Below are 13,768 nucleotides of genomic sequence, written 5' to 3' on the forward strand. Positions count from 1 at the left end.
CTGTTCCGGCTGCAGAACCCGCCACTCCCAAGATGGAGGCACCTTGCGCCGCCATTAAGCGCGAACCTTCAGAACTATTCCCTTTCAGGCTTCAGTCCTATGCAAGATGGCCGACTGGGTTCCGAGCCTGCCACATGCCACTCCCAACATGGCAGCCAAGACCCGCCGTCCCTAGCGCGGAGCGTGATGCCGGACATGACGATTCTCACACACTTCCGCTTCCTTTCTGCAGGAGAAACCGTTGGCTGCTGGGTCAGGGGGGCGCGGTGGATATTGACCTTTGCCCCAGCCTCGTGTACGTGGTGGACTAGTGGGCGGGAGGACCCCCACCCCCGCAATTTCCTATTTAGGGGCAGCCGAAGGGTGTGCGTTTGGAGGGGGGGGGACTGTTAACCCTTTTGGCCGATTGGCGGGAACTGGATAGCGAACCACCTCCGACCCAGAGGGAGCGGAGGTTTTGAGTTCCGCTCACCATTGATTTGGGCCAAGTGAGGTTCCCTTCCACTAGGTAGGACTGGGGAGAACCCCCCACCCCGCGCCTCCGCCCCGGCCCCCGTGCCCCCAGTGTGGGAAGTTAAGTGAGACCTCTTTGCACGGAGCGATGAAGGAATCCAGTTGACCGGAGGGAGAGGCGCCTTCCTTCGGCTGGAAGGAGCCCTCTCCTACTGACCTGCTGCCTCTTTCTCGCTGCAGCGTGGGGTCGCAGTGCATCTCCCAGTAGCCTCCTTCTGGCAGAACCCATTTCCGGCTTCCGAGGCTTCAGCGAGATGTTACTGCTGCTGCTGCTACTGCCGATGTGTTGGGCCGTGGAAGTCAGGCGACCCCGGGGCGTCTCCCTCACCAGTGAGTGAGCCACTGGAGGTGGCCAGAATTGGGGGTGGGGTGTGGGAGGCTTCCGGGATAGGCGCTTACAGCCTTCGGTCTCAGTGTTCTGGACTCTGGGCAGGGAAGGTTGCAATGCTTAGCCGGTGGGAGTGGGAAGAGGTACCTTTGGGTGGAAAGGGCTCTCTTCCTGCCCTGGACTGGGCCCCTTGTCCCCCTCCCCAGACCATCACTTCTACGACGAGTCAAAGCCTTTCACTTGCCTGGATGGCTCTGCCAGTATCCCCTTTGATCAGGTCAATGATGACTACTGTGACTGCAAAGATGGCTCAGATGAACCAGGTGAGTGTTTTCTCCATTCATCCATGCATCCGTTCATTCATTCATTGTACGTTTATTGAGCTGGTGAGTGCTACGTCCTGTGTGGTGTCCCAGACAGACCCAGTCCTGTCTTCACAGGGCTCTCTGTTGAGTGGAGGCAAGCAGGCACAGAATAAAGTGGGTCAGTGGTTTGGTGAGGAGATGGGGAGGCGCTATGGGAGCCCAGAGGGGGAGGGGGAGGGCTTGGCAGGGCCCAGTTGGGAGGGCCCCCCCCCCCGCCCCCCGCCACCCCCCAGCGTGGAGAGGCAGGAGGGAGCCCAGAAGCCTTTTGTTTCAGGCCCCCAAAGTGCAGTGGTCCTTCCTGCCCTTACTTGGCATCAGTTATTCTCACATTTCTCACGCTCCCGTGTGCATGTGGTGGGCGTGACCTGCCGGATCCTGAACCCACTCCACAAACCCTCCTTCCCTCCTTTCCCCACAGGCACAGCTGCCTGTCCCAACGGCAGCTTCCACTGCACCAACACAGGCTACAAGGCCCTGTACATCTCCTCCAGATGGGTCAACGATGGAGTGTGTGGTGAATGAACTGGCCCCAGGATGGGGGACAGGGTGCTGGGCGGAGGGAAGGCGGCATTGCGGGGTGGGGGGAGTCCTGACAGCGCCCCCACGTCTGCCCTCAGACTGCTGTGACGGGACCGACGAATACAACAGCGGGATCGTTTGTGAGAACACCTGCAAGTACGTAGCTGACACCCCCGTTCCCTTGCCCCCCTCTCCCCCTTCCCTTGCCTCGCCTTGCTGGGTGAATCGGGCTCCCTCTCCTCTCTGCTTTTGTGTGTTGAGGGCTCAGCCTGTGTCAGGTGCTCTGTGCATGCTCTATCAGCGGTTTCCCTTCTGGCCTGGAAGCGAGTGTCATGTGTTCGCCTGTTCAGTCGATGAGGGAGCTCACGCTCAGAAAGGAAAATGACTTCCTCAGGGTCTCATAGCTAAGAGATAGCAGAACCAGGACTCGAATCCAGCTTGGTCTAACCTGGGACTCTGTGCTTTTAATTGCACCGCTGCAGCAGGACCTGAAAACTGAAATGCCCACAGGCAGGTGATGGAAGCAAGTGCATGCAGGCCGAGTGTAAGGCAGTCAGGGAGTGATGGGGATTGTGGCGTTTAAAAGGGACAGCCTCCCTCCACTCCTGTGAGTTGGGAGCAGGTGGCAGGACCGGATATGTTTTTCAGAGAAGCTGAGCGTCGTGACATTTCCGTAAACCCTTCTGATGGAAGGTCTCTTAAGTAGAGAGTAGACTGAGCAGATTTTGCCTACAGGCCAGACAGCCCTTCTGTCAGGGAGTCTGTGACTTGTGCGCTCGTCTCTTTCTCCTCTTGGGCACCTCCTTCCAGCCCCACATCCCAGCAACCCCTAGTCCGTCCCACGGCCCTGCGGGTGAGCGAGCCCTGTCCACTGCACCTCCTCCCTAGGACGGGGGTGAGGGACTCTGAAGCCAGGAGGACCTGGGGGAGGAGGGAGCAGGAGTGTTTGAGCTCCTGTTTTTGCCCACACAATGGGGTGATGGCAGGGGCTTGAACCCCTTTGGAAGAGGCAGACCTAGTGGGCACTAAACGCCCTCCCATTGGTGCTTGTGTCTCCCTTCCCCCCAGAGAGAAGGGCCGCAAGGAGAGAGAGACACTGCAGCAGATGGCAGAGGTGACCCGCGAGGGCTTCCGCCTGAAGAAGATCCTGATTGAGGACTGGAAGAAGGCCCGGGAGGAGAAGCAGGTGAGGGGCCTGGTGGGGCTGAGCCAGGACGACCTGGAGGCTGGTGAGGCTGGCTGGGGTTTATGTCTGCTCCCCACCAGTGGTGTCCTGGGGCCAGTTGGTGTCTGTCTGTGCCTTGTGTCCACTTGACGTTTAGTTGTTGCTTAGGCTGGTACCAGGTGGGCGGCAGCCAGGCATGGACCTAGGCCTTGGGTGCAGACCAAAGTGGGCTTGGAGGAGGGACACCTCTCCTCCAGGTTCTAGGGTGCTCTCATCTGTAAGTTAAGGCCAGTGACTGTATGTCTTACCAGTTCTGGGGGAGGACTCAAGACAAGGTCCTTCAACCACAGCCAGGTTAGCTCAGTAGGGTGGGTGCTGGGGATGTGGGGGGGGAGGGCTGAAGAGGGTGAGTCCCCAGGGGTGTGTCTCTCCCTGCCTGTCTGCCACCCCCTTAACTGGTAGGTCAGAGTCCTCAACTCTCCTTCAGGGCTCCCGCTTAACCCTCTGAGCAAGGGCCCCAGCTCTGTTTCTCAGACCAGGGAAGGGTCGGGTCTTCCTCTCCCACCCCCATGGCCTGGCTAGTGAGGTACCTCCTGAATTCATAGTGGGCAGTGTATTCAGGGCCAGTGAGATCCTTCTCGTGCTTAGCCACACAGTGAAGTTGGTGCCAAGTGACCTTTGACTTCATGGGCCAGCAGGAGGACCCTGGCCGCAGATCAGGTTGAGGTGTCAGGCAAAGTCTTGGGAGGGACCCTACATCCTAGGGCCCACATTCTTAGGCTGGAGCCCACCCAGCACACACGTTCCTTGCTTCCTTCCTTCCTTGAATATTTTTTATTTATTTGGTTGTGCTGGGTCTTAGTTGCAGCATGTGGAATCTAGTTCCCTGACCAAGGATCAAATTGGCCGCCTTGAATTTGGAGTACAGGGTCTTGGCCACTGAATCACCAGGGAAATCCCCGTTCTTTTTTTTTCTTTTTTTTTTTTAATACAAGCAATCAGTTTTTAAAAAGAATTTTATTTTATTTTTGGCTGTGCTGGGTCTTCATTGCTGCACGCAGGCTTTCTCTGGTTGCAGCAGGCAGGCTTCTCATTCAGTGGCTTCTGTTATTGCGGATCACAGGCCCTAGGCACGCCGGCTTCAGGAGTTGCAGTTCCCAGGCTCTAGAGCACAGGCTCAGTAGTTGTGGTGCAGGGGCTTAGCTTCTCCTAGGCACGTGGAGTCTTCCTGGGCCAGGAATCAAACGTATGTTCCCTCCCTTGGTCCCTCTGCTCTCTGAACCCGCCTTGGGGCACAGGAAGCAAGGAAGACCTCTTGGAGGAGGAGGTCTCCATCTAAATCAAAATCTGTAGGTTTATTCAGAGTTAGCCAGGCAGAGTGTTGCAGACAGAAGGAAAGCCTATGTGAAGAACTAGGGGCAGTGTGTGTGGAGAGCTTTGAATGTTGTTAGGGCAGTTAAGATAGCAAAGGGGTGGATGAGGCTGGAGAGGTGGGCAGGGTCCTGGTTGTGCAGGGCCTCAGGCATGCACTGAGGTGTTTGCATTTCTCTCCAGTGGGCTGCAGAGAACCACAGTAGCAGGGGTTGGGGGAGATCCAGGAGGCGGGTGTATTAGGAAAAGATAATGTGGAATAGAGGCAGGAGAGGAAGAGGGAAGAATAGGCTGAGAGCCGGCCCCTGTCTTCTGCCTTCCCAGAAAAAGCTCATTGAGCTGCAGGCTGGAAAGAAGTCACTGGAGGACCAGGTGGAGGTGCTGCGGACCCTGAAGGAGGAAGCCGAGAAGCCAGAGGAGGCGGCCAAAGACCAGCACCGCAGGCTGTGGGAAGGTACATCGCTGCATCCCGCGTGGCTGAGATGCCCCCTTGGCTCCTGCCAGGGAAGAGTCTGGGCCCAGGAGTCTCTTGCCCATTGTCTCTTGTCTGTCGTTCCACTGGTTTTTTTTAAATCACGGCCCTTTAGTTCCCCAGTTGCCTCATTATCTTCAACTGTGTGTTGGGCATTGTGTTTAAAAGTCATTTATAGCAGTAACTTGCAGCTTTGATGAGAGGTCCTTCTCTCGAGAAGAGGGGCTTTTCTTTCTGCCTTCTTTGTGGGAACACTGGATTCAGGGACTGCAAGTCTGAAGTTGAGGCTGGAGCTTCCTCCAGCCCCCCAGGCAGAGCGAGCCGAGGTCCGAGCAAGGGCTGCCTGATTCCTGGCCCAGCTTAGCCCTGAGGGGAGTCCCATGGGGTCATAGTTATGGGGCAGGTCACCTTGGACCTTGATTTTCATTTCCCTTCCCTCACAAGTTATCAAAATGGACATCCACATTTGCCAGGCTTGGCAAAATCCTTTAGGATGAAAGCAGCTTCTACCTTCTCTTCTCTTCTTCACTTCCTCATTGCTCTGGCAACTCCTACTGCCTGGGGTTGGTTTTAAGGTGATTTTTTTTTTTTTTTAATGCTTGGTCCAGCATTTTCTTGCTGTTGGCAGATTGTGCCGCTGTTGTGGATAATCTGAAACCTTGGCATTTGTTCTGAGTCTGCTGTGTGCAGGGACACACATGGCGGAAGGCGGATAGGAGGGAGAGGTGGGGCAGAAACCCACTCCAGACTAGTTGAAAGACTAAGATCAAGCATTGCCAGAAATATCTGGAGCCGTGGCCCCAGCCGGTCACAGGGATGGTGACCAGCGGTTGGTAGCCTTCTGAGGCTGTGCTGTGATCTCCTCCATCTTTTTGAGCATCTGCTGTGTTCTTCCGCCCTTCCCTCTCTCCGTCCTGATTTCTCATAATCGGTAATTCAGTCGTTCATCTGACAAGCACCTGCTGCGTGCCTGTGATGTGCCAGGTCTACCCCAGGTGCCCACAGTACATCATTGACTAAGATGGAGGAAGCCCTTTACCTGTAGAAGGGACAGGCTCAAAGGTCGCGAGGCTGCATCTTGTCTAGTTTTTAAGGAGCAGCAAGGAGACCATGGGCTTCCTAGGTGGTGCTAGCGGTAAAGAATCTGTCTGCCAATGCAGGAGACACAAGAGATGCAGGTTCAATCCCTGGGTTGGGAAGATCGCCTGGAGGAGAGCATGGCAACCTGGTCTAGTATTCTTGTCTGGGAAATCCCATGGACAGGGAAGCCTGGCAGGCTACAGTCCATGGGTCACAAAGAGTCAGACATGACTGAGCAGTGCACACACACACACACACAGAGACCATGTTGGTGAATGAGCAGAGACTCCCCCTCTTTGTTTACATAACATCAGCTGCTTCTGTGATCAAGCCACAGAGTTCAGGGGTTGCCAACAGGGACCTTATGACCTGTCAAACCTAAAATATTTAGCGCTGGGTTCTTTACAGTAAAGTTTGCTGACCCCTGATACAGACACCAGTATTCTCTCCCACGCTGACGCTGGGTAGACCAGGGCACCCAGTGCTTGTTTCACAAGGATCATCGTGTTTTTGTCCCTGCTCCCCTTTCCCAGTCATCACCTTGTTTCACAAACAAGGAAGCTGAGGCCAAAGAGGCCACTGGCTTGCCCAGCTAGACTGATGCCCACATTATTCCGATTGCAGACCCTGTCCCTTATCTGCAGGCTTGAGTCACCAGCCTGCTCCTGCCTCGCTCAGGGCCCAGTTTCCTTTGCGTGTGTTGGGTCTTTGTTGCATGGTGTGGGGCTTCTCTAGTTGCGGCAGGCAGACTCAGTTGCCCCACGGCATATGTTATCTTACGCCAGAAATGTGTCCCCCGTGTTGATGCTTTATTAGGATTAGATTATATTATTACGTTTTGATTTATTAAGTTCTATTAAATTATTGTTTTTTATTAGAATTATTAGAATCAGAAGGCTGACTTTTTATTACTAATTTATATTTACTTTTGGCCATGCCGGGTCTTCCTTGCTGCTTGCAGCCTTTCTCTAGTTGCGGCAAGCGGGGGCTACTTTTTGTTAGGGTGTGGGGCTTTCTCATTGCAGAGCACAGGCTCTAGGCGCACGGGCTTCATAGTTGTGGCACACAGGCTCAGTAGTTGTAGTGCACAGGCTTAGTTGCTCCACAGCATGTGGAGTCCCCTCGGACCAGAGATCGAACCCGTTTCTCCCGCACAGATTCTTTGCTGGAAGCCTGATTCTTAATCACTGGACCCCAGGGAAGTCCCTGGGCCCATTCTGCCCCTTCTGGCCTGCTGATGGCCTCCCTCCATCAGGCCAGCAGTCTTCCTGGCTCCCCCAATGCCTTGGGTGGGACAGCATTTGGGCCACCACTGGCTGGTTACAACGCCCCCTGCGGTCGAGGGCTTCCCCCCGCTCTCTGTACCCTGTGTATGTGCCATGTTGGCCTGATGGCCTGCCCACACCCCCACCAGCCCTGCGAAACTGCTGCTCTTTGTTGCTCCCAGGCCTCTGCTCCAGCCATGCCCACTGCAGACGTGTGTCGAGCGGGCTGCAGGCCCAGTGCTCAGCGGTGACACACGCCCCCTCTAGAAGATTCCACTGGGCAGCACTGGTCTGCACGGTGTATGCGTGTTGTGCTCTGTCTCCGGGTGCCTCGTTTCCTTTTACTCTTTGCCCTCCATTTTTTCTCACTGCGGTAAAATCCCAGTCATGTTACAAATTCACCATTTCAGCCAGTTTTCAGTGCCCGACTCAACGGTGTCAGGTACGTCCACACTGTCGACAGTGTCCAGCAGGACGTCGTCGCTGCTGTCTAGTTCCAGAACATTCCTATCACCCCAGGACGGACCCCCAGGCCCATTAAACTGGCCCTCCAGATCTCCCCTTGGCCCCGTCCCCAGCCCCCAGCCCCACGCATTGGCTTCCTGTTTCCATGGACTGACCTGCTCTGGATGTTTCACATGAGGAAGTCAGGCAGTGAGTGGCCTCTGTGACTGACTGCTTTCCCCTAGCATCGTACTGTCAAGGGTCATCCATGTTGTAGCCCGGTGTCGGGACCCCTGCTTCCTTTTTAAGAGCTGCTGTCCATTCCAGCGTGTGACCCTGGTGGGGTTGTCTCATCCAGGTCCATTTTTCCCATCAGGTTTTTGGTCTCCACTGCTTGTAAGTGGCTCTTGTGTACCGAGGGGCTGGCCCTTGGTGACTGAAGTTGCAGGCGTTTTCTCTTTCACCTTTGCTGCCAGGTTCCTTTACTCTTTTTTTCTGGGCCACGTGTTAGAAAGTGAGCGAACTCTGGTCTTTGCTTCTGTTTCCACCTTCTTTTGCACCATGTCTAGTATCCTTTTACACAAGGCTGGGCAGACTAGTGCCTGGCTTCTTAGTGTGGAGTTTCTGACTCAGGTTCAGGGTTGGCACGCCACGGAGGTTGCACCGGGATTCCCAGAAGGTGGTGGGAATGAGCATGGGCTCTGGAGGCACATGGCCTGGCTTGGGCCCCCGGCTGTGCCCCTCACCAGCTGGGTGACCATGGGCAGGTCCTTTCATCCACCTGAGCCTGGGGCTCTCATCTGTGAGGACATTGTTGCGGTCTCTGGGACACAGGCTGCTCATCCTGGTGGAGAGGGCCGAGCCTCATAGTGCAGCTGCACTGGGGGTGCTTTCCTGAGTGACCCTGAGCCGGTTGGGCTGAGACAGGCCGAGGAGAGACCATCAGAGCATGTGTGGGGCTGCAGCGCCCTGCGTCCTCTGGCCACAGCTCAGTTCCCGTCTTCCGTGCTGGTGGCTTCTCCCCCTTTGCGAGACACTCCGTGGGGCCCCCAGGACATCTGCCTCACCTGGCTGCGCCCCCACCCCAGCCTCTGTCCCCTGACCTCTTTTCCTGGGGCCTCCTGAATGTGGCACACCTATGGTCCTACCCCTCACTCTGTCACAGATTGTTCAGACTCTCTGCAGATGCCCCCAGCTGCCCCTGCTGGATCCTCCATCCATCTGGCACTGCCCAGCTCCTCTGCCCCCCCACCCCCACACAGGCCAGCCCTTCTCATTGCCTAGCTCCCGCCCCCAGTCTGCCCCCCACAGTGGCCTGACTCAGAGCCCCAGCCTCAGCACCCAGAGGCCCGGGCACACAGTGAGCCCAGGGGGTGCTGGGGATGGAGGATGATGGAGCTGGTCCTTCCACAGAGCAGCAGGCCATCTCCAAGGAGCAGCGGGAGCGGGAGCTGGCAGCCAGCGCCTTCCAGGAGCTGGATGATGACATGGATGGCGCGTGAGTGTGCCAGCGCCACCTGCCCCGGGCTCCCTCCTCCCTCTCCCCGCCTTTAGGAAACCAACCAGAGCCCACCTCCTTGCCCTGGAGCCCGATCCCCTGGGGGCGTGGAGGGGCTGGGGAAGAGATGAGGGAAAACACCCCCTCGAGCTGGACAGGGGGACTCAGGATCTCAGTGCTTTTCGAAAGCCTATTCTGTGGCCTGGGACGCTTTAGTGAAAGACGAAATCCTGGCCAGTGCCCCTGAACTTGCTGGCCGACCCCAGGCCCACGGCTCAGTGGAGGGTGGGCTTTTGGGAACAGGGAGGCTGGGCAGGCCCCCTGGTGGGAGGCCTGGGACTTTGGAGGGTTCCTGGGGGGAGAATGGGCAGGGCGGTCCCGTTCCTGGTGGGCAGTGGTGGTGGGCGGTGGGATAGGGGCAGGATGGGCCACCATGGGTATGTGGGTCTCCTGTGGTGGAGGACGCCAGGCCACAGTGTTTCCCTGTACTGGGCTCTAAGGGTGGAAGGGAGTGGCAGCTGGGCCTTGAGGACATGGCTACCACTCCACCCCTGTGCCTGTCCCTCCCTTGTGCTCCTCAGGGCTGTGGAACCTCAGCAGTGGGTAGGAGGCAGGGGACGGGGTGGCTAGGACCTGCCTTTCCCAGGATAGAGACCAGACCGGGCCCTAACTCCAGACCTCATTTTTTCCCACTTGCCTGCCTGCCCTCTCTCTCTGCCCCGAGGTCCTAAAGCAAGTTCTCAGGAGGAGCCCTGGCCCAGGTTGGGGGGCAATTGACCAGAAGCCCATGGGCTCACTGCTCTATCGTCTTCTGCCTTTGACCCCGCAGGGTCTCAGTGGCTGAGCTGCAGACCCACCCAGAGCTGGACACGGATGGGGACGGGGCATTATCAGAAGGGGAAGCCCAGGTACTCGGCCCACCCCTTTGCTTGGGACTTCTGGAGGGGATTGCCCCAAGGTGACCTCAGGGTTGGGAGGGCGGGGGTGGCCAGAGGCAGGCCTTCTGTGGGCTACTCCCATGGAGAGTCCCCTGCTGGCCCAGGGCCAGGGTTCTGGGGGGGCCCAGCCTGGCTGGTGTGGCCAGGCCTTGCCTGGTGACTAGGAGGGGCTACCCAGGGCCTTCCTCCCTCCCCTGTGGGACCTAGTGGAGTCATGTGGTGCCTCAGGGCGTCTCGTGGGGAGAGTTAGGTTCCCTGTACCCATGCTCCCCCGGCCCTACCCAGTGCACACACCTGGTCACCCGCCCTCCTCACAGCTCTGCCCTCATGGCCTTGTCCCTGCTCCCCACCCATCGCTGCCCTGCTGGTCCTCACTCCCCACCTCGCCCTGGCCTCTGTCTCTCAGCTCCTCTCCCTGGTCTCTCCAGTCCCCACCCCGCACCTCTCTGGCCCCCGCCTCTTTCCCACAGCCCTGTGCTGCCCCCTTCTGGCAGACGCTCCTCACCCAGCCCAGCTCCAGTCTGGCCCCGGGCAAGTCAGCGCGTGCTGTGCCTGGCACCGCAGCCTGAGGGCCCTTGCACCCACTACGAGAGTGCCTGGGTTGGAGTTGGGGGGCACGTAGAGGTCCTGCCCCTGACCCCACCCCAACCTGACGCACACAGACCCTCCTTGGGGGAGACGCGCAGATGGATGCTGCTTTCTTCTATGACCGTGTCTGGGCCGCCATCAGGGACAAGTACCGGTCCGAGGTCAGTAGAGGGAGGGGAAGGGATGTGATATGAGCCCCCTCTGCCGCCCCCGCCCTGCCCCTGGATGCCTCACAAAGGCACTGCCTCCAGCTCTGGCACAGGGCCACCCTGGCCAGCTGGGCGGCCCCACCTCCTCTACAGAAGCCACCCCGCCCCCAGCTGGCTGTCCCTCCCTCCCTCTTTCTAGGCTCCTTGGAAGGGATGGAGACACAAGGCCGCCCTTGGGCGATGGTGGGAGCCTGGCCCTGGCCCTGGGGGTGGGGGTGGACCCCCGAGTCCTCAGCACGACCTCTCCGCACATCCGGCAGGTGCTGCCCACTGAGTACCCACCATCGCCTCCTGCACCCGATGTGATGGAGCCCAAGGAGGAGCAGCCCCCCATGCCCTCACCGCCCACAGAGGAGGAGGACGAAGACGAGGAGGACGAGGAGACAGAGGAGGATGAGGATGAGGAGGACGAGGATTCCCAGGGGGAGCAGCCCAAGGTGGGTGTTTAGGGGTGGAGGGAGTGATGGGTGGGAGTGGTCACTCGCTGACTCTGTCCTCTCACCCCCAGGACGCCCCACCCCCAGCCCCAGCCCCCCAGACGGCCAGCCCCACCGAGGAGGATAGGATGCCGCCGTATGATGAGCAGACGCAGGCCTTCATCAATGGTGAGGGCTGACCCTGGGAGGGAGGGGCCCCTCCCTGTCGCCAGCAGGTGCAGGGGCCCAAGAAACAGGCCCCGCTTGCTCCTCGAGGGGACCTGGGGCTGGCCCAGGCAAGCCCAGGGGGCTCTGGGCCACCCAGAGGGGGCTTCTGGGGCCTGGGGAAGCTGGCACCACCACACCAGTCCCAGTGGCCCTTCTCCCTCCTCGTGGGTAGCTGTTGTTTGTGTCGCCCTTGGCAGGCGAGGAACCAGCAGGGCCCCAGGAGCCCCGGCCCTGCTCCCTCAAGAGCTGAGAGCCGGGGTGGGGCGGTGGGGTCTGCCTGGCAGCTGGCAAGGCCCAGAGGGTCTTCCTGGGCCCTCTCCTCACCCAGAGCCAGCCCTGGGGCTGGGGGAATCAGGCCTGTCTGCGCCACCCCCTGCCCTGTGTGGGGACACCTCTGACCTCCTTCCCAACCCCACCAGCTGCCCAGGAGGCCCGCAACAAGTTCGAAGAGGCTGAGCGGTCCCTGAAGGACATGGAAGAATCCATCAGGTATGGGGGTGCCCATGTGGTCGCAGCAAGGCCACTTCTCCACTGCCCCATGGCCGCCTGCTGCCCAACTCCCCAGAGATGGTGGCGATGGGGAAGTCACTCAGGCAACCTCTGCAAATTGGAGGTGGCTCCTGCAGGGAGAGTCCCCAGGTGGTGGGGACTGGAGCCCAGGCCCCGAGAGACCCTCCGCCACTCGAGCGGGCCTTCCTGCGTTGTCCTGAGTCAGGCTGGCACCCCCCACTGCCCCTTAACCTCCGGGCCTCCCCTTTAGGAACCTGGAACAGGAGATTTCATTTGATTTTGGCCCCAACGGCGAGTTCGCCTACCTGTACAGCCAGTGCTATGAGCTCACCACCAATGAGTGCGTCCCCTGTGGGCACGTGTGGTGGGTGGGCTTGGTGGGTCTGGGCCTGAGCAAGGACGAGGTGGGGAGGGAGGGTGGTGGGCTTAGGCACAGCCACTGGGATTTGAGGTACTTGCATGGCTCTGGTGTGGGGGGTTGTCGTGGAGGCTGGGACCCCTGTTCCCCCACCCACCAGCCCCATCCCACGACAGGTACGTCTACAGACTCTGCCCCTTCAAGCTTGTCTCACAGAAACCCAAACTCGGCGGCTCCCCTACCAGCCTTGGGTGAGTGAGCTCGGGCTAGGCCCCCTTCTCGGCCCCTCATCCCCACCCCTGGCTGCCCCGGCCGGCCCCTCTCAGCGGCCCACTCTCCCATAGCACCTGGGGCTCGTGGGCTGGCCCCGACCACGACAAGTTCAGCGCCATGAAGTATGAGCAGGGCACAGGCTGCTGGCAGGGCCCCAATCGCTCCACCACCGTGAGTGCCCGCGGGCTGGGGGAAGTGGAGTGGGGATGTGGCCCACAGAGCCCACCTGAGCCCCACCTGCCCACCCCAGGTGCGCCTGCTGTGCGGGAAGGAGACGGTGGTGACCAGCACCACAGAGCCCAGCCGCTGCGAGTACCTCATGGAGCTGATGACGCCAGCTGCCTGCCCAGAGCCCCCGCCTGAATACCCAGTGGAGGGCGACCATGATGAGCTCTAGCCCTGCCCTGCCCTGCCCAGTGCAGAGGTGAGTGGGGAGATGGGGGTCTCTCCCATCCTACCGTTCGGGGGCATGGTGGGGCGGGGGGGCTCTTGGCCACACGACTGCTTCCCCATCCATCTCCCTTCGTCTGTCTCATTTGGTTTCTCTCTGGTCCCAGAAATCAAGATGTGGAACCAGCCCCCAGTGGTGCTCCCCATCCGCCCCTGAGTCTGTGGACCAAGGCCTGCCGCTATGGGTCACCTCACCCACCCCACAGGGCAGGAAGCAGGTAGGGCTCCATGCCCTGCTTTTGGTTGGCCAGTGGGGCAGAGCCATGTTCCCAGGCCCCTGCTGCCTCCACAGATGGAATAAAGGAGCCTGTCCTGCTTGGGCCCCCACACCCTGGGGGCCTGGCCCGCTGTGCCCCCCACCCAGGGTATCTGCCTTCCCTCTAGGTGGGGAAGTGACTTGACCTGTGACCCCCAAACAATAAACATGATCCCTCCAACTCATCTGTGTCTGTCTGGCTTTGCTGGGGTGTGAAAGGGCCGGGGGTGGAGAGGGCTGAACATGGTAAGCAGCTGTGCAGATCTGGCTCCGGTTTGAGGGTCTCACCTGAGATGCCCCGTGGACAGCAGAGCCTGGAACCATGTAAACAGACAGCTATTGGGTCACTTCCTTCTGGGTTTCCTCCTGGGCTGGTTTCAGACCCCACCCCCTCAATCACATGTGTGCTGTGGGGAAGCCAGGGGGCTCCAGATGTGAGCTAGGCCCAGAGAGGGACAGTGGCGTGCACTCAGCCACACAGCAGGGCCAACTGGTGTGTGGAAGCACAGACACCTGAGGCCA

The 13,768-nt window shown here is 59.3% G+C and overlaps 1 protein-coding gene across 2 annotated transcripts; it reads left to right on the plus strand.

The window, feature by feature from the left end:
- Positions 1 to 222: 222 nt before the first annotated feature.
- PRKCSH (protein kinase C substrate 80K-H) lies at positions 223 to 13,427 on the plus strand. 2 transcript variants are annotated; one of them, XM_005208717.3, is made up of 18 exons: positions 223 to 508; positions 694 to 843; positions 1,048 to 1,164; positions 1,625 to 1,720; positions 1,824 to 1,881; positions 2,794 to 2,911; positions 4,586 to 4,715; positions 8,936 to 9,020; positions 9,850 to 9,928; positions 10,621 to 10,707; positions 11,016 to 11,192; positions 11,264 to 11,360; positions 11,819 to 11,888; positions 12,160 to 12,249; positions 12,444 to 12,518; positions 12,612 to 12,711; positions 12,791 to 12,964; positions 13,098 to 13,427. In XM_005208717.3, the coding sequence occupies exons 2-17, from the start codon at positions 768 to 770 to the stop codon at positions 12,935 to 12,937; spliced, it is 1,602 nt and encodes a 533-aa protein (XP_005208774.1). In that variant the 5' UTR covers positions 223 to 508; positions 694 to 767; the 3' UTR covers positions 12,938 to 12,964; positions 13,098 to 13,427.
- Positions 13,428 to 13,768: the final 341 nt, after the last annotated feature.

The sequence above is a fragment of the Bos taurus genome, chromosome 7, assembly GCF_002263795.3.
Source record: "Bos taurus isolate L1 Dominette 01449 registration number 42190680 breed Hereford chromosome 7, ARS-UCD2.0, whole genome shotgun sequence".
Classification (NCBI taxonomy): Eukaryota; Metazoa; Chordata; class Mammalia; order Artiodactyla; family Bovidae; genus Bos; species Bos taurus.